Below are 27,335 nucleotides of genomic sequence, written 5' to 3' on the forward strand. Positions count from 1 at the left end.
TATACAGTAACAATGAATTGCTGGAAATAGAGCAGATACAGTGAAATTAGAATACTGTCTAAAGCATCAGAAATGTTTTAGTATCTCTGTGTACATATGTATTCATACGAAAATAATAAAATAAACTAAATTATCTCCAGAGCACAAGAAACACAACCTACCGCTCTCATATCAGGGAGAGAATAGGAAGTGAATGAGACAACGTCATTGTCTAAAGACAGTCGCGCCCACTGTCTTAAGGTGGCAGGACACTCTTAAGGTGGAACACTATATACATCTAATGCATGGGCAAGTGGAAGCATTATTAACCATGTTACACCCTCCCCTGCTGAATTCCACTTGCCCTTACAAAATTCAAAAACATCACATGAGGCGTGCAAAGCCTTGCAAATATGTGCCACCAAACATTCCCGTTTAGAAAACCATTCCATATCAGAATGAGGGACCAAGTCCCCAGGTAAACATGCCTGTTACATGTTAATTACACTCGGCAACACTTTCTTTGAGCCCCAAAAGAAAAAAAACATCAATACACAATGTATTATTTATTCAATTCACACCCAAACGGCGACCCTCTTAATTACATCACCCAGAACTCTCTGTGTCTGCATAGTTTCAATCAGTCTCTCAGCAGGTTTTATGTAACGCCCGGCCCTCGACCTGGTCATCATAACGCTGTGCCCGGAAGTGGAGCCCATGGCCTCTGAGCCATTGCATGCAGCGTTCCCCACAAGGGCATCAGTCAGTGGGTTGGAACTGGGCGCCAACTCCGGTCTCTCACTTGGACCGCTCTCCTCTTCCATGTTGTCCGATCTCCCACCCACCGAAACATTGCTCATCAGCTCCGACACCCACACACTTGTTCTCTCCTCAGCACACATCTCATCAGTAGGTTCATTACTTTCATCAGAGCTGACAACATCATCTATTGTCTGCTCCTCCGTATCAATCAACGGCAGGAAATTAACCGGCATGATGAGATTTCGGTGCACAATCTTCTCGCGGCCAGTGGAAGCATTGCTGATCTTAAAAGTATGAATGTCACTGTTCTTCTCCATAACAACATAGAGCGTATTCTCCCATCTGTCTGCTAGCTTCCTCTTGCCACGTTCCCCCTTATTCGCAAGCAGCACACGATCCCCAACCTCGACAGGGGCTCCTCTGACTTTCTTGTTGTACAGGTCTGCGTGTCTCTTCAGCTGCTTAGTAGTCGATGCCTGGGCAGCAGTCACAGCCTCCCTCAGATCCTTCTTGAGAGACTGGACAAATACATCATAGTCTACAACTTCTGGATCATGCAGCACCTCCCCGAACATCATGTCAACAGGCAAACGAGGTGTTCTCCCAAACATCAGGTGGAACGGAGCATACCCAGTGGTCTCATGGATCGTACAATTATAAGCAAAGGTCAGAGATTTGAGCGACTGGGGCCACTTGTGTTTAGCCCTGGGTGGCAAGGCACGTATCATGTTGCCCAATGTTCTGTTGAATCTCTCAACGCCCCCATTGCCCATTGGGTGGTAGGGAGTAGTGTGAGACTTCTGCACCCCCGCCACACTGAGAAGCTCTGCAATTAGTTCACTCTCAAAATTGGCCCCCTGATCAGAGTGCAAACGACGGGGAAAGCCATACACACAGAATATGTTGTCCCACAGTTGACGAGCAACAGCCTTCGCTGACTGATTGGGGCACAAGAAGGCATGCGCCAACTTGGTGAAATGATCTGTGACAACGAGGACATCAAGTGACTTGTTAGAAGTATCTTCAGCACACCAGAAATCAACACAGACCAGTTCGAGGGGTTCAGTGGCAATAATGTTTTCCAACGGAGCCCTCGCCTCAGGCTCAGGCGCTTTGCTGAACACGCACCTCCTACAGCACTTAACATACTCCTTAACATCAGCTTCCTGTCCTGGCCAGAAGAACCTCTGCCTCGCCAACCACACTGTCCTTTGTTGACCTTGATGTCCAGCCTCATCATGGACCCCGTTCAGGACCACCGACTTAAGCGAGGTAGGCACAACATATCGGTAAGACTTCTTCATGGACACTGGGTTCTTGGACTCACGATATAGTATCCCCATTCGCAGGGACAACTTCTCCCATCCCTTGAGCAGTCTTACAGCCTCCAGTGGCTCGTGAACACGTTCCCTCCTGGAGGGTCTCCGACCCCTTTCCACATAGAAGATCACCCTGGCCAGCACATCATCCTGCCTCTGTGCAGACATCAGATCCTCTTGCGACAATGCAGCAACTGTAGTTACTTCAACCGGTACCAACGACTGAGGTAATTGTGTCAGCAAGATTGCACGACTTGGAATCCCAGACTCTCCAGAAAAATGGGAAGTCAGAATAGCAGACACCTCATCACTCGACAAGGAGCATGGCAGGGACGACACGACGGATTGGCAATTGACACCCACAACCTCTTGACTCTCCGCAGTCAAGGAACCTCCCTCCAGCTCTGCTCCACACGGGTGGTTGGACCAGCGGAACACGTTCTGCACCCTCTCGGCTTGCACCACAGCAGCCTCTTCCAACAGCTCCTTGTAAGGGACCCTTGTTAGCCTGTGAAGGGCGCTAGGTTTCACGAAGGGCTGCCTGCTCAACGCATCCGCCACCACATTCCTGGGCCCTGGGATGTACTTGATGTCAAACTCAAACGGAGCCAACTTTGCAACCCACCTCTGCTCACATGCATCCAGTTTGGGCTTAGACAGGATGTAAGTCAGAGGGTTATTATCTGTCCAGACCGTGAATGGTCGCCCTCTTAGCCAGTGGCTAAACTTATCACAGACCGCCCAGCGTAGAGCAAAGAATTCCAGCCGATGAGCAGGATACTTCGACTGTGCATAAGTCAGCGATTTACTTGCGAAAGCCACCGGTCTGGCCCTATCTCCGCCCTCAGGCACCTGAGAGAGAACGGCACCCAAACCATTGCTCGAAGCATCCACAGACAACAAGAACTGCCTGTCGAAGTCTGGGTGAGCCAGAAGGACCTGATCAAGGAGAGCCTGCTTCAGGTGATTGAAGGCCAATTTGCAATCATCTGTCCAATCTGATGCAGAGAGCTTCCTTGCAACTTTGCGTTTCGCTCTCCCTTTTCCATGGCGTGGAGCCTTGGGCCCAGTGGTCAACATAAACAAGGGCTTGGCAATGGCTGAGCAGCCTTCTATAAAGCTCTGATAGTAGACCACCATGCCCAGAAAAGACCTGATTTTGGACTGAGAGGGCACATCCGAGTTGTCTTCCATGAGATCTTCTTCCGTAATTTCGGTGATTGCCCGGACCTTCTCAGGATCCGTGGCAATACCAGCCTCACTGATCACATGGCCCAGGAATCTCACAGACTTTTCCATGAAGTGGCATTTCTTTTGTGCCAGTTTAAGATTGTGCTGCTTCAGGCGACTGAAAACCATCTCCAACCGTTGCAGCCCCACCTCCTCACTGGGGGCAAAAACCAGCACATCGTCAAGGTAACAGAGAAGGCTCAGGAAATTCTGGTCACCAAATATGCTCAGCATCATTCTCATAAACGTGGCTGGGCTGTTACAAAGGCCTTGAGGAAGCCTGTTGTACTCGTAGAGTCCAAACGGCGAGGTGAAAGCCGTGAACCTACGGTCATCCTCATGCACCTCCACATTGTAATAGCCAGATGTCAAGTCCATCGTCGAGAAATAAGCATTCCCGCCCAAAGCTGCAAGAGCATCCGCCTGGTGTGGCAAAGGATGAGCATCCTTTATTGTGCGTGCGTTGAGCCACCTGAAATCCGTGCATAGACGCAAGTCACCAGACTTCTTCCAGATGAGAACGAGCGGGGAGGCAAACTCACTGTTGCTCTTCCTAATTATCTCACACTCCTCCATCTCATCCAATGCCTGTCTGAGTTTATCGTACTGATTAGGAGACAGCCTCCGATAAGGCAACCTGAAAGGTTTGTCATCACTCAGCCTGATCCTATGCACAAATCCAGTAGCCTTCCCGCAATCCAACTTGTGCCTTGAAAAGATGGACTCGTAGCGGGCCACCAGTTGGACTAACTTGGCCCTGCCCTCAGGTGACAGTTGAGGGGAGTCAACATCTACATCCCCAAGCCCCATCCTTCGTAGAACCTCACTGCCCTCACCAATGCACTCGGGCGCACTGTCAATGGTCAAGCTATCGGCACTCATGTTGTCACCCTCAGCTTCGCCATCCACCTTCAGTACCTGTTGCTGTAGAGTCAGAGGTTCCACTGACACCACCGGCTCATCAGTGTCAAAGTCCTCCAATGCCATACAAGGGAACGCATCAGCCACTTTAGCATTACGTCGCAACGTCACAGACTGGAGTAACGGGTTGATAATCTTCACAGGGAGCCAACCATCATTTCTCAGAAGTGCCACGGTTCTCCCAATGAGAACATTTCTAGGCCTTGAACGAGCACTAGTGGGTTCAATGACAACAGCACTTCCCGCTGAAATATTCGGAGCATTTTTTAGTCGCGTCCACACCAAATGCTCCTGCATTGGCTCCAAAGTAACTGCCCGCTTCAGTCTTAGTGTCCCCACTTTGTCTGGCGCCTCACTTCCCCGCCATCTCTCCACATTGGCCAGAAGGGAGAAGAGCTGCTCATCATCATCAATACACTCTGACTTTGACTCAGATAGGTTGCTCTTACGCATCAAGCGCATGAGGTGTTTGATTAAATTGCTGCCAATAATCAGCTCATCAACTTGGCCATCCACAACCAAGACAGGAACAGAGGCTTTATGTCCATAAACTGTGAGCATCAACTCACACATTCCCACAGGTCTGGTCTTCAAACCTCCACACCCAACCAGGACCACATTAACTGGGTTGAGAGAGCTGCTTGACAACACTCCAGCTTGCTCAAGGCGTGGCACCATTTCTGAGTTCAGTGAACAGGCCATAGAACCGCTATCGACCAAAGCCTTCAACTCCATCACATCATTCACAGCAACACTTGTATAGAACAAATCATCAGTTGAAGCCAGCCTCTGTACGTTCTGATAGATTACTTCCACACCAGGTTCCACAGAACCACAGGCACTTGAATATACTGACTCGATATCCTCATTACAGTCAATTAGGGGGGCTTTTATAGGCCCAACACTTGCCCCCTCTCTGCGTGGGCCATCTAGTTTCCCTGCTGGTTGGCTGAGGCCTGCTGGGCAGGCCCTGTCGATTGAGGAACCTGACCCTGTGAAGAGGCTTGAGGACATGCCATGCGTGCATGGCCAGGAGCATAGCAGAGGAAACATAGACGGTCAGCTCTACAGTGGTCTATTGTATTGTGGTTAACATCACCACACACCGAACAAGGCGGAGATGGGCCTGCTCTTCTCCTGGGCCGCTGCTGTGGACGAGACCCAGAATTGTCCACTGTCAGCGGGCGCTGTTCCAGCACACGCTCCAACAATGTGATTACCTTGGCCAACGGGTCTAAAGAGCTCAGTGGGTGTGCAGGTGACAACGCAGATGTGTGTTCCACAGCGGCCTCCGGCTTAACTGTTGGTGAGAGCTGAGCTGCGGACAAAAGCACCGGAGAGGGCACCTCCTGTCTCATAGAGGAGACCATTACATTCGATCGTGACAGCTGTCTGGTCTTTCTTTCCCTCTGATACTCCTCCAGCCTCTCGTGGACATCCCCAGCAGTCCACTGATGAAGAGGCTTGCACTTGAAAATTAGACATAATTCAGGATCAGGGCAGTGTCTGATAAACATGACAGTCACTTCACGAGCTGGCTCTTCTAGCTTTTTACCCTGTCTCTTCATGCACTCCTCTGCCACATCAATGGCTCTGTTCAGTCTGATCCAATAGTCGAATGGGTTCTCACCAGTCAGTGGCAATGTTGCATAAAAGTCAGCTAATGGCATGTCAGAGTACACTGTGTCACTAAAGTGTTGTCTCAAAATGTCAAATATCGGGCTTGGGCCTTTGCTCAAATCAGTTTTGGGATCACTGCGCAATCCCACTCGGACAACATCTCGTGCCCGTCCCATAAGTTTAGTCATTACTTCATCAGACTGTTCTTGTGAAGTGAAACCCTTCTTACGCATATAACCCAACATAACCTCCTCCCACTCTTGTACTGTGCACTTTTCAGAACCATCCCCCCTGAAACAGCCTGGTTCCTTTACATCAGATTTCAGCACCAGTCCCATGTGAGAAATGTCACCAAACGTGAGACCCCCCATCCCACTATTGTTCTGAGGACCCCCAGCATTTACTGCCTTCGTTGCCTCCATGCATGATACTATGCTTTCACCAATTGATTTACCCACCCGCTCAATAATTCCTGCCAATAGGTCAGCTGACACCTCCCTGTCCCCCGAAGGTGCCGCTGGCCCCGTAACATTAGTTTGGGATTTAATCTCACCCATGGTGTCAGCATGTTGCATGGAGAACCTAGGCAGTGGTGTAGAAGTGATGGGTTCAAGGGGCGGGGCCCTGTCTGCTGGCCCAGGAGTCAAGAACCTAATGCCCCTGCCAGGAGAAGCTATGGTAGAAATGCCCCTCCCTCTTCCAATACCACCCAACACATTGGAATTATCCATCATTGATCAATGGACTGAATAAGAGCAGGCAAAAGTAGAACAAAACTAAATATATAACTATATATCAATTTGCAATTGACCATATACCAGCAGCAAATATCCCACAAATATCCCAATAAAATAGTGGAAACAAAAATAATAAACAAAATTAAACACACATAATTCACCCAAACTTGAAAGTTTTCCCTTTGTTAGGATGTTCAAATAATCACTCATATAAAATAACCCCTCCCTTCTTGAACTGGCAATAACAGAATAGCAATACCAAATCCACTTTAAACACTCCAAATTTCCCTGTGAGACGATGGCAGGGTGCAGCATGAAATACAGTGTCCTATACTACCCTCGTGTGGCCAAAGCAGGGACTGAAATCGACGGGTAATATTGCATAATCAGACTACCAGAATACAACGTGGAATGAACAGCAGCCCCGGCGTTTCTCATCCAGCGTCGGCAGATGTCTTCTTCCAACGCCCAGCAGGACAAGAAGACCGTCACGGCACCAGTGTAACAGACGTGATCGTGCGTTGTGTTTTGTAGAATGGACCACAGACCAGGATTCTCAGCTCAGCCAATGAATTTATTCTGATAAACAGAAAACGAAGCAATCACTGGTCTGCTCTTCATACAGTATACAGTAACAATGAATTGCGCTCTCATATCAGGGAGAGAATAGGAAGTGAACACATAAATACAATATGTACCTGATAAACAGAAAACGAAGCAATCACTGGTCTGCTCTTCATACAGTATACAGTAACAATGAATTGCTGGAAATAGAGCAGATACAGTGAAATTAGAATACTGTCTAAAGCATCAGAAATGTTTTAGTATCTCTGTGTACATATGTATTCATACGAAAATAATAAAATAAACTAAATTATCTCCAGAGCACAAGAAACACAACCTACCGCTCTCATATCAGGGAGAGAATAGGAAGTGAATGAGACAACGTCATTGTCTAAAGACAGTCGCGCCCACTGTCTTAAGGTGGCAGGACACTCTTAAGGTGGAACACTATATACATCTAATGCATGGGCAAGTGGAAGCATTATTAACCATGTTACACCGACTTATGTAAAACCTTTTTTTTAGATTATTCCTTCACGCAAATTGGTACACACTATCTCTATAGTCATGTGATCCAGACGGATGTGGTCCGTTTTTAACAAAATGCCTCACACAGCGTGCGATTTCCATGAAATTCCCACTGGGTCGAGGAACAAATGCCACCCTTTTCACATTGGGCCGTTATAGCGCCATCAGCATGTTGACCATTGCAAAACACATTTTTGGAACAAAATCCCTCAAATCATGAATTCGGTGTCCAATTGCCGTGAAAGGCAGAAGAAGACATTGACCTATTATAGCGCCACCAGGAGGCAACACGGTAATAGATCTTTGTTTTAAAGAAGGGACCAAAAAAAAATGTTTACCTACACAATGAGGCACTAACTTGTAACCATGGAAAATCTTAACTTAACCTTTAACATAAAAATATATGTCAGTCAGGGTTATGGATTCAGTTAAATTTGACTCTTCTCAGTCTTTGGGGTCTGTCATGGTGCGCTCCTTGGCTGTTGGACATTGACTGACATTTTTGGACTTATTAGGCCTGTGTTTCTGTAGTTCAGTATGTTCTGTTGTTGGCTTTGTGTTCTGCATCTTATTTTATAGTATTTTTCCTATTTGTTTCCTGTCTGCCTTCATTCATTACCTAATTTTTTTGATTTATGAAAGTAATACTGTAATTTCAAGATTACAGTTTGAATTTGTTCACACAAGAAGTGATGAAGAGAGGGGGAAAAAGAGAGAGAAAGCTATACAGTATATCCCACTTGGCATCAATCATGTTGAATTTGTACTATGGCGCTATCAAATGTATTGGACAGGATATGAGTTATGTTTAGTAATGTTGTGTACAACAAACCAACCAGACAGTGACTGTGCTAGTTATGTTCTATGGTTATGTTCAGTTAAATCCCTTCAGAAAGGATTCCTTATGCTTTAGTTGTAGACAGTTATGATTTGTTGCTGTTAGGTTTGTTTTCATTGCTATCCATTTCATTAATTCATTTTCTGTAAATACTATCTATTTTCCAGTTAATAAATTCACATATTTTTATAAGAGCAATTGTCATTTTCCATTTTATGTTATTTCCCTAACCCTAGACTGGGGGGCGTAACAATGTATGAATGGTATGTATGTATGTATGTATGTATGTATGTATTTACGTATGTGAAATAAGCTGTTGACGATATGTTTTACTGACCCCAGGAAGAGTACCTGTACAGTAAACTAATGGGGTTACGTTTACCTGCTGTGTCTCACGTCCCTGTGATTATTCGTTATCTCCAACTGTGTCCTGTTAGTCCCTTTGCCAATCGTTTCCTAATTTTCTGTTGAGTTCACCAGTGTGCTAATAATCCCTATACGTCTATAAGCCCTGTGTTTGAGTGCGTTTGAGTCTGTTGACTTTTAGAGGAGAGTCTGTTTTTTGGCAGTTAGCCATCTGAAGTCCTACCTGTGTACCTGTTCAGTTTGTTTAATAAATACTTTAAGTTGATCCTGCCTGCCTTGAGTCATGCTTTTTGGTCCCCAGAGGTTAAACTAGCACATGACCCACCACTGGGGTTGAGTTTTTATCTCTCCCATTACTTTTCCTGCATGCTCAGAGGAGGTCTCTTTGTCTCCAGACATGCGTGCAAATATGTTTTCAAACAAAATATTCCATGCAAAATGTCTTTGCCCATCACTTGCTTCTAATACTTGTTCAACATTGCAAGAAATCACAACTACAAATATAATGTTCATATGGCATGTGGATTTGGGACATTCATTCAATTCTATTTTATTAAAGTGTCAAATCACAAGTTGTCTCAAGACACTTTACATGTAGAGAGACCCTGAGCAAGCTCTGTTGTTTCAGCTTCTCGCCCTTAGGGCATCTTTCTTGTTTTAGTATGTACTACCAATCTTGGTAACACTTTATAATAACTATCCGTTATAAGCAGTTAATAGAGCATTAACAAACTATTAGTTCATGAGTTATTAATGTCTTGTTAAATATCTGTTAACAGTTAGTTAAGCAGTTATAACTATGCTCTATAAATAGTTATGAGATTACTCATAAACTATTAGCTAATGATTAATTAATGACTTGTTAAATGTGTTTTGACTGTTTGTTAAGGATTTATAAATATGCTTTGTAGATAGCCCATTGATTGACGAGCCATTGGGGTCAGACTTATCAACTGTATGGTAATGTTTTATAACTGCCTTATAGCTCTTATAGGTTTATGACCAACCCATTAATAAATCACTTACTAATGGCTGGTTAAGTATTTGTTAATAGTTAATATAGGCTACTGGGACGTTATTATAAAGTTGCAACTATTCCTCATTTATTCATGTTAGTACATGAGGAATAGTTATATATTAACCATTAACAAATATTTAACTCATGTTAATTATTGAGGAGTAGTTGCAACTTTATAATAACGTCCCAATATCATATATAAACTATTAACAAATAAATAACTCATGTTAATAAATGAGGAGTAGTTGCAACTTTATAATAACGTCCCAGTAGCCTATATTAACTATTAATAAATACTTAACCAGCCATTAGTAAGTGATTTATTAATGGGTTGGTCATAAACCTATAAGAGCTATAGAAAATAAGCGTAAGGCGGAGTTAGGGAGGAGTTTCGCTCCAGATGACGTATTTCCCGTCGCCATCCTCGAGGGACGTCACTTATAATAATAATAGGCTAATAATAACAAGTGCACTACAACGTTTACACAACCTACCCATGACGATCCTATTACTGTATGTATTGAGATAGATTGTAGTAGGCTACAACAGTTATCATCAAAATAAACCATATCAAAGTGTGTGGGACATTTCTCTCTCAAAATAACAACTTTTCTAGTGTTATTTCTTATCCTGGTAAACATCATGGGTCTGTCTGACAGACAGCGTTCCTTGTTCGGCCATGTCAGATATATGCACTTTCTCTAATTATCCAACGGAAGAGAGAGAGAGAGAGAAATGGTCAAGCCTATAATATATTCAATAGAAATATATTTGTTATGCCAAATTACAAACCCAAACCCGAGTGGCCCCGTAATGGTCTTGTCCAGTTCCGTCCCGTTCTGATTCTTTTTTTTTTTTTTTTTTGAGACCTGATTAGGCTATTAAAAGTCCATGCGTGCCTCTGCCTTTCATGTGGTGAGGTCTACTCAATCTAACATACTGTCTTGTATTGTAAGACGTACGGGACCTGTTGTCAATGGTGTTGCATTGCCGATTAAAATATAATCTCTTTAGGCCTAAGCCTATTTATTAAACCACAATCGAATGTTGTTTACTAATGGGAGATAGGAGAAGAGTGATCTAAGCCACACACACTCGGCTCTTGTGGAAATCTTGTGACAAATCTTGTTGTAATTTTTCTTTCTCCAGTCGCCCTGTTGCTCCGTTTTGTCTTTGGTTAATTTAATTAATTGTTTTGTATTATATAGCCTACCTGCTGAGGCCATCTGTTATTTGATTGATTGAATACTTTGTGTACAAATGTACACAGCCAGCCTACACACCACCTCACCGACAAGAAGCAACTACAGCTTCTTTTTTTTTTTTTTTTTACTGGTCCCCCTCGGCAATGGCGCTGGTTTTGTAGGCCGATAACTCCAAATCGGCCTACAAAACGTCATACGCACGTACTCTATAAGTAGGAGGTCCGTGAAATGAGCAGAAAGAACGTTTCCGGTCTGGGCGCTGGCAGAAATAAGCCAGGCTCCAGCCTTCAAAATAAAAGTGCAGTAAATAATGTATATTTAAAAGACACAAATGTATTTAAAAGATGAGTATTATGATGTATGTCTCTATACTAGTGTACTTCTAATTGTCCTAACACATTTTCCAGGTTCTTTCAGATTGAAATTCGTGGAATGCGAGCTATTAAAGGCCATTTAACAAAATGAATTCCATTCCAATTCAATTCGTTCTACTGTAATCCCATAAAAGAGCTATCATAGGCTAGAGCAGGGGTTTATCTGTTTATTTTGACAGGACAGATGCAAAGTATGGTAGGCTACTATATTAATGTAATTAATGAAAATATACCTGTAACAACTCACCATAAAAGTGCTATATAAAAATACTCTGTTGCAAGTAAAAGTCACAGAATTCAAAATATACTTAAGTAAAAGTACAAAAGTATTGGCATTAGAATGTACTTAAAGTATCAAAAGTAAAAGTAGGACTACTCATTGTGCAGAATTCCCATTTCAAGTTTTCAAATGTTTAAATAAATATCTTTTGAAAATAGCAGATCTACAAGCTCACAATGCATTGCATCACAACGCATTGTGAGCCTGTAGATCTGTTATTTTCAAATTAAAATTGAGTACAAAAAGTGCTGTTTTCAGAATCTAGTTGGCCCTGGACAGCAGACGTCTATTTGTGTCGGCACTTTGGACACATGCACGCGGGGAGATCTGCTCTGCCACACTGCACTCTCCGCTAAGCGGGAGAGGCGTAAAATCAATTTATGTTGACATTTTCTGACATTTTCGGACATTTTCAGACTCTAGTTGGCACTGGAGAGCAGACGGCTCTTTGTGTCGCCACTTTGGAGAGATGCACGCGTGCGGGGAAACCTCCTCTATCACACCACACTCTCCGCTAAGCGGGGGAGGCGTCCCCTCAATTTCTGTTGGCTTTCCAGTGCAGCCACCCGCTCAAGAAAGTGGCATTTTCGGACATTTTCAGACTCTAGTTGGAGCTGGAGAGCAGACGGCTCTTTGTGTCGCCACTTTGGAGACATGAACGCGTGTGGGGAAACCTCCTCTATCACAGCACACTCTCCGCTAAGCGGGGGAGGCGTCCCCTCAATTTCTGTTGGCTTTCCAGTGCAGCCAACCGCTCAAAAAAGTGAAATATTCGGACATTTTCAGACTCTAGTTGGCGCTGGAGAGCAGACGGCTCATTGTGTCGCCACTTTGGAGATATGCATGCGTGCGGGGAAACCTCCTCTATCACACCACACTTTCCGCTAAGCGGGGGAGGCGTCCCCTCAATTTCTGTTGGCTTTCCAGTGCAGCCACCCGCTCAAGAAAGTGGCATTTTCGGACATTTTCAGACTCTAGTTGGCGCTGGAGAGCAGACGGCTCTTTGTGTCGCCACTTTGGAGACATGCACGCGTGCGGGGAAACCTCCTCTATCACGCCACACTCTCCGCTAAGCGGGGGAGGCGTCCCCTCAATTTCTGCTGGCTTTCCAGTGCAGCCACCTGCTCAAAAAAGTCACATTTGCAGACATTTTCAGACTCTAGTTGGCGCTGGAGAGCAGACGGCTCTTTGTGTCGCCACTTTGGAGACATGCACGCGTGCGGGGAAACCTCCTCTATCACGACACACTCTCCGCTAAGCGGGGGAGGCGTCCCCTCAATTTCTGCTGCCTATCCAGTGCAGCCACCTGCTCAAAAAAGTCTCATTTTCGGACATCTTCAGACTCTAGTTGGCGCTGGAGAGTAGACGGCTCTTTGTGTCGCCACTTTGGAGACATGCATGCGTGCGGGGAAACCTACTGTACTTCATTTATATATCTATTATGCCTTTTTACATGTGAGTGTATTTTCAGTTTGGTACAAAGCATGTCGTACTTCATATATTTATTGCTTTTTACATTTGAGTGTGTTTGCACTTAGTTGGTACATTGCACATGTTGCACCTTTAATTGAACAGTTTTGTGTGATTTGTGTTTGAATAATGTTTGCCATTATTAGCGCACGCGTGCACACACAGACAGACACACACACACATAGTAAATTAATCAAAACTGTAATTACTAAACTATTAAAGTAACCTTTCAGTCCAAATGTTATGTTTTCATTTCCAGTGAAAGTGTACACTGTTATTAACAATGAGTAATAAAAGGGTATTTTTAAACAACTTTAAATCGTCTGCAGGGGTTGACACTAAGGTTTCAGAGGCACTTGCCCATCGGGCAAGTACATGTCATGTTCTACTTGCCCAAAGGTCATGCCCACTTGCCCGAAAAGTAAAAATCGTCCATTATAAAATGATAGGTAAGATTTTGATTACCACTCAATTTAACACTTATTTCTTTACTTTCTGGGGCTGAGTGATAAAACATTTCATACAATATCTCCAAATCCAAATACCTACATAGCCATGATTGAATATGTCTGTGGTTTCACACTTGTTACATTCCACAGACCAGAAGATGGAGCGCGCTGGCCACATTTAGGTGTTTAGACAGATATTGTGTTTATAGACGGTTGTGTCCCCTACTCAAATGAGCACTTGCCCAGTCGGGCAACCTGAAAGCAAACTTCACCTGCCCGAAAGTTTTATTTACCTGCCGGGGGCAGGTGGGCAAGCCTTAGTGTCAATGCCTGGTCTGTATTTGTTTATTCCCTGCTAAGCCGTATAAAGAAGCGTGGTGTATAAAAATGACTAGAATCTGAAAATGTGACTTTTTTGAGCAGGTGGCTGCACTGGAAAGCCAACAGAAATTGAGGGGACGCCTCCCCCGTTTAGCGGAGAGTGTGTCGTGATAGAGGAGGTTTTCCCGCACGCGTGCATGTCTCCAAAGTGGCGACACAAAGAGCCGTCTGCTCTCCAGCGCCAACTAGAGTCTGAAAATGTCCGAAAATGTGACTTTTTTGAGCAGGTGGCTGCACTGGAAAGCCAGCAGAAATTGAGGGGACGCCTCCCCCGCTTAGCGGAAAGTGTGGCGTGATAGAGGAGGTTTCCCCGCACGCGTGCATGTCTCCAAAGTGGCGACACAAAGAGCCGTCCACTCTCCAGCGCCAACTAGAGTCTGAAAATGTCCGAAAATGTGACTTTTTTGAGCAGGTGGCTGCACTGGAAAGCCAGCAGAAATTGAGGGGACGCCTCCCCCGCTTAGCGGAGAGTGTGGTGTGATAGAGGAGGTTTTCCCGCACGCGTGCATGTCTCCAAAGTGGCGACACAAAGAGCCGTCTGCTCTCCAGCGCCAACTAGAGTCTGAAAATGTCCGAAAATTTGACTTTTTTGAGCAGGTGGCTGCACTGGAAAGCCAGCAGAAATTGAGGGGACGCCTCCCCCGCTTAGCGGAGAGTGTGGCGTGATAGAGGAGGTTTTCCCGCACGCGTACATGTCTCCAAAGTGGCGACACAAAGAGCCGTCTGCTCTCCAGCGCCAACTAGAGTCTGAAAATGTCCGAAAATGTGACTTTTTTGAGCAGGTGGCTGCACTGGAAAGCCAGCAGAAATTGAGGGGACGCCTCCCCCGCTTAGCGGAGAGTGTGGCGTGATAGAGGAGGTTTCCCCGCACGCGTGCATGTCTCCAAAGTGGCGACACAAAGAGCCGTCTACTCTCCAGCGCCAACTAGAGTCTGAAAATGTCCGAAAATTTGACTTTTTTGAGCAGGTGGCTGCACTGGAAAGCCAGCAGAAATTGAGGGGACGCCTCCCCCGCTTAGCGGAGAGTGTGGCGTGATAGAGGAGGTTTTCCCGCACGCGTGCATGTCTCCAAAGTGGCGACACAAAGAGCCGTCTGCTCTCCAGCGCCAACTAGAGTCTGAAAATGTCCGAAAATGTGACTTTTTTGAGCAGGTGGCTGCACTGGAAAGCCAGCAGAAATTGAGGGGACGCCTCCCCCGCTTAGCGGAGAGTGTGGCGTGATAGAGGAGGTTTCCCCGCACGCGTGCATGTCTCCAAAGTGGCGACACAAAGAGCCGTCTACTCTCCAGCGCCAACTAGAGTCTGAAAATGTCCGAAAATTTGACTTTTTTGAGCAGGTGGCTGCACTGGAAAGCCAGCAGAAATTGAGGGGACGCCTCCCCCGCTTAGCGGAGAGTGTGGCGTGATAGAGGAGGTTTTCCCGCACGCGTGCATGTCTCCAAAGTGGCGACACAAAGAGCCGTCTGCTCTCCAGCGCCAACTAGAGTCTGAAAATGTCCGAAAATGTGACTTTTTTGAGCAGGTGGCTGCACTGGAAAGCCAGCAGAAATTGAGGGGACGCCTCCCCCGCTTAGCGGAGAGTGTGGCGTGATAGAGGAGGTTTCCCCGCACGCGTGCATGTCTCCAAAGTGGCAACACAAAGAGCCGTCTACTCTCCAGCGCCAACTAGAGTCTGAAAATGTCCGAAAATTTGACTTTTTTGAGCAGATGGCTGCACTGGAAAGCCAGCAGAAATTGAGGGGACGCCTACCCCGCTTAGCGGAGAGTGTGGCGTGATAGAGGAGGTTTTCCCGCACGCGTGCATGTCTCCAAAGTGGCGACACAATGAGCCGTCTGCTCTCCAGCGCCAACTAGAGTCTGAAAATGTCAGAAAATGTGACTTTTTTGAGCAGGTGGCTGCACTGGAAAGCCAGCAGAAATTGAGGGGACGCCTCCCCCGCTTAGCGGAGAGTGTGGCGTGATAGAGGAGGTTTTCCCGCACGCGTGCATGTCTCCAAAGTGGCGACACAAAGAGCCGTCTGCTCTCCAGCGCCAACTAGAGTCTGAAAATGTCCGAAAATGTGACTTTTTTGAGCAGGTGGCTGCACTGGAAAGCCAGCAGAAATTGAGGGGACGCCTCCCCCGCTTAGCGGAGAGTGTGGCGTGATAGAGGAGGTTTCCCCGCACGCGTGCATGTCTCCAAAGTGGCGACACAAAGAGCCGTCTACTCTCCAGCGCCAACTAGAGTCTGAAAATGTCCGAAAATTTGACTTTTTTGAGCAGATGGCTGCACTGGAAAGCCAGCAGAAATTGAGGGGACGCCTACCCCGCTTAGCGGAGAGTGTGGCGTGATAGAGGAGGTTTTCCCGCACGCGTGCATGTCTCCAAAGTGGCGACACAATGAGCCGTCTGCTCTCCAGCGCCAACTAGAGTCTGAAAATGTCCGAAAATTTGACTTTTTGGAGCAGGTGGCTGCACTGGAAAGCCAGCAGAAATTGAGGGGACGCCTCCCCCGCTTAGCGGAGAGTGTGGCGTGATAGAGGAGGTTTTCCCGCACGCGTGCATGTCTCCAAAGTGGCGACACAAAGAGCCGTCTGCTCTCCAGCGCCAACTAGAGTCTGAAAATGTCCGAAAATGTGACTTTTTTGAGCAGGTGGCTGCACTGGAAAGCCAGCAGAAATTGAGGGGATGCCTCCCCCGCTTAGCGGAGAGTGTGGCGTGATAGAGGAGGTTTCCCCGCACGCGTGCATGTCTCCAAAGTGGCGACACAAAGAGCCGTCTACTCTCCAGCGCCAACTAGAGTCTGAAAATGTCCGAAAATTTGACTTTTTTGAGCAGGTGGCTGCACTGGAAAGCCAGCAGAAATTGAGGGGACGCCTCCCCCGCTTAGCGGAGAGTGTGGCGTGATAGAGGAGGTTTTCCCGCACGCGTGCATGTCTCCAAAGTGGCGACACAAAGAGCCGTCTGCTCTCCAGCGCCAACTAGAGTCTGAAAATGTCCGAAAATGTGACTTTTTTGAGCAGGTGGCTGCACTGGAAAGCCAGCAGAAATTGAGGGGACGCCTCCCCCGCTTAGCGGAGAGTGTGGCGTGATAGAGGAGGTTTCCCCGCACGCTTGCATGTCTCCAAAGTGGCGACACAAAGAGCCGTCTACTCTCCAGCGCCAACTAGAGTCTGAAAATGTCCGAAAATTTGACTTTTTTGAGCAGATGGCTGCACTGGAAAGCCAGCAGAAATTGAGGGGACGCCTACCCCGCTTAGCGGAGAGTGTGGCGTGATAGAGGAGGTTTTCCCGCACGCGTGCATGTCTCCAAAGTGGCGACACAATGAGCCGTCTGCTCTCCAGCGCCAACTAGAGTCTGAAAATGTCCGAAAATGTTACTTTTTTGAGCAGGTGGCTGCACTGGAAAGCCAGCAGAAATTGAGGGGACGCCTCCCCCGCTTAGCGGAGAGTGTGGCGTGATAGAGGAGGTTTTCCCGCACGTGTTTATGTCTCCAAAGTGGCGACACAAAGAGCCGTCTGCTGTCCAGAGTCAAATTTGTAAAGGCTATGCACTCCAGTGAACAGCATTTATCCATTTATTATGTTTTTATGTTATTAAAACCTTTCTTTTATACCCAGAAACCTAATTTGCATTTTGTTTGTTCGTTTAGATACTTAATCTATATTTGTAACGTCCATATTATGACAAAATTATCCGTTTTCAACGTTTTTGCAATGGCTTTAGGGGTACTCTTATTCTGAAGAGATCGGCGCCGGAAGCCTTATTTCTGCTAACGCTATTTCTGCTCATTTCACATAGGCATAAGTAGGGATGGGTACCGAAATTCGGTACCGGACAGAACCGATAAGGACATGACGGTTCTTGGGTACCCAAAAAGAATATTTACTTTCGGTACTGCTTATCGGTTCCTAAATGCACCAGTAAAAAGAAAGACGTGCTATCCGTTCAAAAAAGGCTTCATTACATTAGGCTACATATATATCTTCAAAGACGTATTTGACTATCTGTCAGGACTGTCCCCGGTTCCAGAGGCTAAACTAACGTGAGTTACGTGACACCTTGTATTCCTCCAAACACACAGACACACAAGCGGCACAACTGCGTTGCCACAACAACAACACTGAATGGTAGCGATGCTAGCAAAATTAGCAACCCAGCCAGGCAGCCACCAGTACAGCTGAGCCCTGCACAGCCACAGAGAGACGTGAGATCATGGAGACGAAACATTTATGACAGCGTGGAATTCATCTGAAAGACTGTACGGCAACAGTGCTTGCGGACCCCCGACCCCCGTATGTCTCTCTGGTTTATGGTGCGACTGCGGGCTCAGCTCTCTGTCGCTCGCCTGCCGAGCTGTGTAAATTTGTCAAATCCAAGCTGGCAAATCTAATAATTCCGGTGGCCGATCTCTTCAGAATAAGATACGTTGCGCTAGCCGCAATAAGACTTCCAGGCGGTGGAAGAATTCGTAATTCAATAATACTTCCAGACGGTGGTCGACTTCTTAATCTCTTCAGAATAAGAGTATCACTTAGTTTTAGTTTAGTTTAGTTTTTTTTTATTCTATTACAAAGTATGTTTTAAATGATTAATTAAAACTGTAAATTAAACATTAAAATGTAATTAAAAAAATATGTTTTTGTGTAAAAACCAAACCATTTTGGAACCGAAATAGGAATAGAACCGTTTGGAACCGGAACCGATAAGCAGAACCGGAACCGGAATCGTAAAAATCCAAGCGATACCCAACCCTAGCTATAAGGCAGTTATCAAACCATTACCATACAGTTGATAAGTCTGACCCCTAATGGCTCGTCAATCAATGGGCTATCTACAAAGCATATTTATAAATCCTTAACAAACAATCAAAACACATTTAACAAGTCATTAATTAATCATTAGCTAATAGTTGAGTAATCTATTAACTATTTATAGAGCATAGTTATAACTGCATGCTTAACTAACTGTTAACAGATATTTAACAAGACATTAATAACTCATTAACTAATAGTTTGTTAATGCTCTATTAACTGCTTATAACGGATAGTTATTATAAAGTGTTACCCAAATCTTAGCAAAACGACACCTTTTGCCCCTCACTCACACCAACCCCAGACTCAGAGTGACCACGGTGAAGTCACTGCCCTCCTTGTATGAAGGGTTCTTACAGTCTGTTCTCAAATGTAAATTTTACCCACTTTATGTATTTCCATGATGGACATATTGTGTTCACTTGGTTGTGGTGTGTGATAGTTGTATTTGTCTCTTTGTATTGTACAGTATAGTTTGTTTATTGTTTTCACAATGTTCACGCTGCTCTCTTGGTCAAGTCACTCACATGACTTTAATCTCATTGATGACTCATAGCTGGTTAAGAAAAGGATATGATGATGAACTGTTCATGGAATCAGAATCAGAATCAACTTTATTGTCACATCATTGGTTTACAGATAGATGTAAAGAAGTGGGTGAGATTTGTTTTTGCATAAGCTCCATCAGAAAGGGAGAAGACGAAAAAGGATATGGGAGGAGTGGGTAAGAGAACATAAAAATTGTATTGATATATATATTACAGTAAGTATACACATAAGACCAGCAGAAACAGTATGTACTTTAAGCATAAGGTGTGAAAATGGTAACACGTTGGTAGGTTCAAATTGCAGCAGGTACAGTATGTGCATGATTAAACAGGTGAAGAAAACAAAGTTACATACAGTATCTACCATACATGAAGGGAGGGCGGGGCATACTGCATAGGCTCTAAGCCTTAGAGTGCGCCTTGGGTTCGAGTCCCGATCCCAGCGACCTTTGCTGTTTGTCGCTCCCCTGTCTCTCTCTCTCCCTGTTTCCTGTCACTCTACATTGTGTACTATCAAAAAAGGCAGAAAAGGCCCCAAAAACATCTTTAAACAAAAGAACATTGCGCTTGGGTTGCTGGCTAATACTGTTTTTTTTAATTTTATTATCCTACTCAAAATGTAAGGGACCTCTGTCCATCATTCCATCTGATCTGGACCTTTCTCTTCAGTGGCTTGAGCTATTGATTTGAACGTTGAGACATTGAGACAGTGACTGAAACCATTTTTACACAGACTATGGACTCTGTTGTCTTGTTACGCTCCCCGCACTGCAGACAGGATCTGGATCCGCTGGGTGGACTTTAGCTTCAGGGCTACAGGTTACACACACACAATCATGGGACCCATTCGATTAAAAAAAAAAAATGCTGAATTTGTCTTGAGAGATTAGTGGCCGTGTGACCACAGAGGCACAGACAACCTTCTAGCCTGAGAGTCGCTTTAGATATCATGTCCATAACTTTGACACTCGGCCGTAAATGACCGGGTTGACACATAGCCTACACACCACACGCCAATGGTATGAAATGGTAACAAGAAGAATGGCCACAAAGGAAGAGTGAGCGCCACAATGTTAAATTGGCTATTTCTCCCAAAATATTAAAAATAAAAAGTGTGCAACTATGCATACCAACCAAATAACCACAAATCCTGCATATAGTTTGGGTGCGCACAATCCCTGGGTATGGACTATGTATTGTTATTATTGTTATTAAAAAACAATCCTTCAACATTTGATTCAGATATGGCCATTTGACCAAGTGGTTCTCAACCTTTTCTGGCCGCGACCCACAAAATAATCATATTTTAACTGCACAAAATAATCATATTTTAACTGGGGACCCCCAACACCCAGACGAGCACTAAGATTTGAGGCATTACATTTTGTATAAGATGGTTCTATTGTGAAAAAATATATACATGCTCACAACGGCATTGTGAGCATGTAGATCGGCCATTTTCACAATTTCAGCCTCTAATATTTGACAATTTGGCCAATGTTTAAATTGTCATTTTAAAGGTATTAGTCCTTAAATTGACACTTTAGAAATGTGCATAGGCATTGTAGGCTACTTTTGTAGGCTATTGCCTAATAACCTTTCAGTTATCAGTTAAGAACATTCTGGCAAATACTACTAGAGGTGCCCACTGTTTAATGCAGACAGAGGACACTTTTCTCTAAGGGAACAATAAAGTAAAATCAAATCAAAGTCAAGAGAAATAAACACGATGGCCTTCCTTAAAAAAAGAAAGGAAAAGAAAAGTACTTGACTTAGTAGCCTAATTCACATTTCCTTATTGTTTACAACATTGTCAATGATTGTAAACTACAACTAAGTAAAAAGAATAATCAATCATCAATCAATTGTGTCTCAGACATGCCTAGCACGCACTGCCAAAAGGCCTTGAAAGATCCTTAATCAAATACAGAAACCCAAATAAACAAAACAAGTAACACAAATGGCAGTCAATAGAGGGTATGCACATGCATAAAGTGAATGGCAAATCGAGTGGCAAAGTGAGTGGCAAAGTAAGTTTAATGTTGTTTAATGCAATCAGATACAACTTTTCTGTTTGGATGTACCGGTATGCGCAGTCAAGGCCAGAAAGTATATTTTTTTGTCACTCAGTAGGTGTTCCCGCTTAACTCCCAGGTATGATGATGTTGTCACAAGCATACCCTCTATACATTTAGTCTAAAAACTTGATTGGTGAATATTCAAACTGGTCCTCATTAGCAAGAATGCCCTTCAGAAAAGGTACAACTTTGAAAAGATTGATGTGGAAATCTCTGGAGGTTTGGTTTGACCTAGGCATATTGTCTCCAGCTGTACACATGTCATGTACTCCCCAGCTGACCACTGCAACCTGTCAAGAAAACTTAATTATGATTTCAATGCTTGATTTGGCCCAATAAGGGACACCAACAGCTCACAGAACACAACACATACAACAGAAAATGATATGGACAGTTATAAGACTCGCTTATAGTCTCGCTCACATATATATATCACGGGAACCTTGCACCTTTTCGTGAACAGACAGATGCGATAATGGAATGGAAAGGAATATAGATTGGAGTAAAAAAGAAGATGTATCGGTTCTAGGTCAGAAGCTGAAATCGGCAGAAGCTGTGTGTCGGCGATCAATCGTGTAGTCGTGTGAAAACCACAACAATATTATTTCAGCCGATTTCAAGAAGGAAACTTTTAATGAAAACGTGTAACGTGAAATGCATAATGATCTCATGACTCCCAGACAACTTTAAAAGTCATACAGTGTGTAGCTGCCTTTAGGGTGCAGGGCCTGTCTGTTGAGGTTTTAGTTACAGTATGTGAGTCCCTCCCTACACAGCCAGCACTAAAAAAGGATCACTTAAATTCATGAACAAATACTTTTTTTTCCTGTTTCCTTTCACAACAGAAACACATTTATTACTCAAGTATGACACATCGGCTTGCACTCAGAGCCTTCAAGAAGATATTAGCCTGGTTAATAAACCAGACCGCACAACACCACCCCGTGAAGTGTGTGATAGAGTCTGGTTTATTAACCAGGCAAAGAAGATATATCATGTCAGATAAAAGTGGGATGTTTCTCAGATGTTTGCCAGATTTTACACTGACTGTATGATCCCAAACTGTTTACTAAAAGGACATGTAGGGAACATAACCGATCTGCAAGCTCATGTGAGCTTGCAGATAAGCTATTTTCACCACATGCCCAAAATGTTGACGTCAGGGTTAATTAATGTGGTTAAACGTTTAAAGACAAACTAAAACTGACACATGGTCCAATGAATCCCTCTTTTCCCCCACCACCACCCCACCATTTTGGGATCAATGAACAGTTGCTCACCTGTATAATGCGGAGCTCATTCTCCTTGAACACAGCACCACCAGCGTCCCCTGTGGCAACAGAAGCATAGATACATACAGTACATTCATACTGTATACGAGGAATCCTGAGCTATACCGTTGTTCCCTATTGAGCTTGGCACATTTCCTGGGGCAAGCTGCCCAGATCAATCACACATGTCACACGTGTCTTCTTATTTTCAAAAAGTGCCCGCAATGTAGTGCATTTGAAACTACATTGCAGTGCATATCATGGGGTGATCACTGCTTGCCTCCTGTAATTTGTTTTATTTTTTATTTTTGTTTATTTTCTGTTTATTTCGTTGCTGAGTGAGGTCAGCAGACAAAGTGACATGAGTGAGATGAAAAAAAACCTGGGTGAAATGTGCCAATCTCAACAGGAAACAACAGATACGTATAAGTGAACAATACACACAATTATGCTGTCACATTTGTTTGTGATCTGGAGATGAGTATAATAATGGATCATACCTTTGCATGCTATGTGATCTACATAATAAGGGCTCTTGCCACCAGTGCAGATGAAGTATATTTTAGTTCTAGTAGAACTAAAATATACAGTAAGTAATTTGGTGTGCTCCGGTGTTGCACTCTAAGCAGCATTAGCAACATTTTGTCCACTAAAATCATATAATATTTACTAGTAAGACGCCTCAGGGCGACATGCGAGGTCGCGCCAATTTTTGGCCATCTGCCAGTGATGTACAGTATATCGGACCAGTTACCCATATATGGAGATCCATGTACTGTATACATCCCTAGCCCATACAAGGAGATCCCTGTCTGAACCAGCCATGCAGATATGGGCTGTCTTCCTCCATATATGCGCATAAAAGGGATTCTGTTAGAGTGGTTCCCATGACATCACAACATACAATATATTTTAAGCCCATACATGGAGATCCCTATCTGAACCAGCCACACAGATATGGGCTGCATGTCTTGGCCATCTGGCCAGTGATATATCGATGACATCAGGGATCTTCATATTATGGGCATAAAAGGGATTCTGGGGAATACCCATATATGGACTTTTACATAGTTGATGTCACCTGTGATATCACCTATGATGTCACAGTGATGTGTCAAGGGAACCACAGTGTCAGGCGTGACCTTCAGAGATATACGGATACGTGGACAACATGTTCCGGACATCACAGTGACATCAGACGCAAGCTGTGACATTTCTCATGGTAAACTGCGACATTCGGTCACAATTAGACTAAAACTAGACTAAAACAAAAACTAAAAACCTGATGACTAAAATATAACTAAAACTAAATAAGTTTTATTCAAAAGACTGACTAAAACTAAGTCAAACTTTAGTGTAAGGAATAAGAGGCTATTTGAAAGTGTATAAGTAAAATCCATAGTGTTAATTTAACTATGAAGATAGTACAAATGGAACGAAATGCACCCTTATGAGTCCACTGGTATTTAACTGTGTACTATAATGTGTACAATGTACAAAGTATAGGCAAAATAAACTCACATTATCGCCAAGCTTGGCGCGGACATCTTTTTCCTTTACAAATTTACCCTTGCCGGTCAGGAAGGCAAGTTGTTCAAGATGTTTGTTCAACAATCGTTGCTCTGTATTAAGAGAATGCGTTCATGGGATAGCATGTGAATGATTTGATATATCATCAGATAAAGTCTGTTGATCGATGGCCCTGGGTGGACATTGGGTCATTGGCATCACATCAGGCAAGGTGTAGATAATTGTAATATTATTTTATTGTAGTTTTACTTTTATTATATATATTTTTACTAGGGCTGGCGATTAATTTTTTTTAATCTAATTAATTACAGGCTCTGTGATTAATTAATCGCAATTAATCACATTTTAATCACACATCAATATTTGACCTGTGAAGCTTTTTTTTTTCAAGAAAAACACATTTTGCTGTACGAGGGAATCAACAAGTGAGTTTTTTTAATCTAAATTTCGCATCCACTGGGCCAAGCAAAGCACTCTCATGATCGGCTACCTCTCCCTTTGCATTTGTAGTCTCTTCTTGGTTGGTGCATCGCTATGATCGGTATGCCCGAAACTGGGTTCTGTGGTGCAAAAACTAAGTGCGATTAAAATGCGTAATTTTTTTTAATCGCGTACATTTTCTGTAATTAATTAATCGCAATTAATCAGTCCCAGCCCTAATTTTTACTTAAATAAGAGTAGTTTGTCCCTTTAATCGGTGGATCTGCGAGGTCATGTATTTTCCTAAACTAGAAAAAAATTAGATACACACTGAGGGGTTCTACTGATACGTAAGAGTGTGGCAGCCCTTTCTTTCGTATGTTGATCAGCTGACAATGCCTCTTAATGTTAACATTTTAGATATTGCATTGTAAGGGTACTCATATGTTGCTGGATGTCTTATGTGGTGCTAAACCTGACTTGTATTTTTGTGTTTTGTGTTTTGTTTTACTTTTTGTTTGTCTCATGTCGATTCTGCTTTTACTTTTACTTTTATATTATGTAATCTTTTCTTAAATTTTTGACTTGTATAGTCTGTTTAAGATTTGCCTTAATTTTCTTTTATTGAAAATTCAATAAAAATACTTTGAGCAAAAAAATAAAAAATAAGAGTAGTATAAGTGTAGTTATTAGTTTAATGTAATTTAGTTGTTTATTTTCTTTGATTTATCTACAGCTGTTTTGTTGTGAAGCTCAGCCTCTTTGTGCTTGATAAACGATGTTGTTATTGTAACAATAAGGCGTTGTGATGTCTTGGTGGGTTACAGTACGTCACCTTGTTGCTTGCAGGTGGAAACACCAACCAGCTTCAGAGCATCACTGGTTGCCTGAGTGCAAGGTATGCAAATGGGCCTGGGAAAAAGATCATGACATATAGAGAGAATGATACAAACATTAGGAAAGTATAATGACAATTTATTTGTAATATTCCATAGGTCCATTCTTTCAACGCGGGTGAATGTTTACCTGGTGAAAAGCTAACCTGCCGAGTGCCGACACGGGTGAGTAGCTAACCTACCGACATGGGTGAATTTTTACACATGACACATCGAAAGAGCGAGAGCGAGTCTCTCACTCTCTCTCCTCCCTCGCTATCTCTCCTTCACCTCAGTCCTGTGATGTGCCAATTTAGGCTGGCATTGTGTATGTCCATATTTGTCTTCATCCACCTGCCTGTCTTTTCCGTTTTCTGTGTTTGTGTGTGTGTGTGTGTGTGTGTGTGTGTGTGTGTGTGTGTGTGTGTGTGTGTGTGTGTGTGTGTGTGTGTGTGTGTGTGTGTGTGTGTGTGTGTGTGTGTGTGTGTGTGTGTGTTATACTGTTTGTATACAATAGATGATCAGGCCTAGATTTTCAGATAGCTTTAAGGCCTGATAATCACTCTCTTGTGAAGTGACCAGTGCTGATGAGGATGTATCATCATTAGATTGTCCAATCAGAAAAGGGACATATGGATACATAATAAGTATTTGATGGGTTGTCCATGATGCATGGACAAACACACAAAGTCTCATATTGGAGGCCAGCACCGCTCCAAAAACAATCTCACGGTTTGGGACAAAGTACTACTCAGAACTGTGTATGTACAGTAGTACTGACATCATACTTGGCTGGTAATTCAAATAAATAAATGTGATAACTGTAAAGAAACTGTTGCAAATGCTTACCTGACAAGAGAAGAAAAGTCTACTTTTTCTGTCAGTTTAAGGAGAGCCACATCATAGTCATAGAATTCGAGCACTCCTTGTTTCGCTTTTTTTGTAACGTAGTCCGGATGAAGGTAGATTGTGTCTACATTTCTACCTGTAAGGGGCCAAGATCAAGAGACAATTAACATGTTACAGCTAACAGAAATGTTTACATTAGGTTAGGCTAATCCTGGCAATGAAATGATTTAGCTACCAGCAAAGACAAACAAATTAATATAAAAGATAATCCAATGAATGAATACAGTGAAGATTAAGCATAAAGGAAAATAAAAACATGTTTATTACCATTATCATCACTGGTGTAAACTTTGATATCTTCAGCTTCATCCTTAAATCCGATGCAGTGTGCAGCAGTCAAGACAAATCTGCTGCTCACCAGAGAACCAAGGCAGTTTCTTAGCTAAATTGAACACACAGGATATGTACATTTAGATTCCTCGCCGTAGTGCGAATGAGTGTGCAACCTTTTAAGGCAATCGGACGCTGCATGCACGGACGGACGGACAGACAGACAGGGTCCAAAACATACAACAAAAAAACTAAATGTAAAAATGTAATGTACCCCAATCCTAATTTCCGCTTTACATGGATACTTGTACGCTGCCCATTGCGGGTTGTATTCAGATTTGTGCATGTAAAGACCGCATGAACCAACAGCATCTCCTTCATCTGCACGAGAAATAAATAAATCAAACACAAAAAGGAAATCAGGATTAACTCAAATTGATTAACATGAATCACGTTAAAATAAATGTGATCTGCTGCTCTCTAATCTTCATCTATCAAATATAGATTTAAAGGTTGTGGTTACTGGGGCCATGCAGCCAGAATGTACAGTATATGAAGTATATTGGAGATACAATACACAGTATACAGTAGTGTGTGTG

General features: G+C 43.6%; 2 protein-coding genes across 7 annotated transcripts in view; both read right to left on the bottom strand.

Annotated features, from left to right (window-relative positions):
• Nucleotides 1-27,335, bottom strand: part of LOC308305181 (complement factor B-like) — a 77,256-nt gene that overhangs the window by 24,248 nt on the left and 25,673 nt on the right. The window contains exons 15-21 of one of the 6 annotated variants that reach the window (XM_080749889.1): nucleotides 27,011-27,117; nucleotides 26,734-26,848; nucleotides 26,407-26,542; nucleotides 25,518-25,594; nucleotides 24,254-24,354; nucleotides 22,742-22,791; nucleotides 19,432-21,751 (exon numbers count right to left, since the gene is read on the bottom strand). The exons of 4 other annotated variants lie outside the window; for them this stretch is intronic. In XM_080749889.1, coding sequence (XP_080606015.1) covers nucleotides 21,634-21,751; nucleotides 22,742-22,791; nucleotides 24,254-24,354; nucleotides 25,518-25,594; nucleotides 26,407-26,542; nucleotides 26,734-26,848; nucleotides 27,011-27,117 — 704 coding nt within the window. In that variant the 3' untranslated portion in view covers nucleotides 19,432-21,633. Of the gene's footprint in view, nucleotides 1-19,431; nucleotides 21,752-22,741; nucleotides 22,792-24,253; nucleotides 24,355-25,517; nucleotides 25,595-26,406; nucleotides 26,543-26,733; nucleotides 26,849-27,010; nucleotides 27,118-27,335 lie in introns of those variants that run through there. One more of the 6 variants, XM_080749890.1, reaches the window with a different exon arrangement.
• Nucleotides 24,240-27,335, bottom strand: part of LOC308305183 (complement factor B-like) — a 59,125-nt gene continuing 56,029 nt past the window's right edge. The window contains exon 16 of the mRNA XM_080749895.1: nucleotides 24,240-24,279. Coding sequence (XP_080606021.1) covers nucleotides 24,255-24,279 — 25 coding nt within the window. The 3' untranslated portion in view covers nucleotides 24,240-24,254. The remainder of the gene's footprint in view (nucleotides 24,280-27,335) is intronic.

Source organism: Nannobrachium achirus (assembly GCF_963921795.1).
Source record: "Nannobrachium achirus genome assembly, chromosome: 19".
Classification (NCBI taxonomy): Eukaryota; Metazoa; Chordata; class Actinopteri; order Myctophiformes; family Myctophidae; genus Nannobrachium; species Nannobrachium achirus.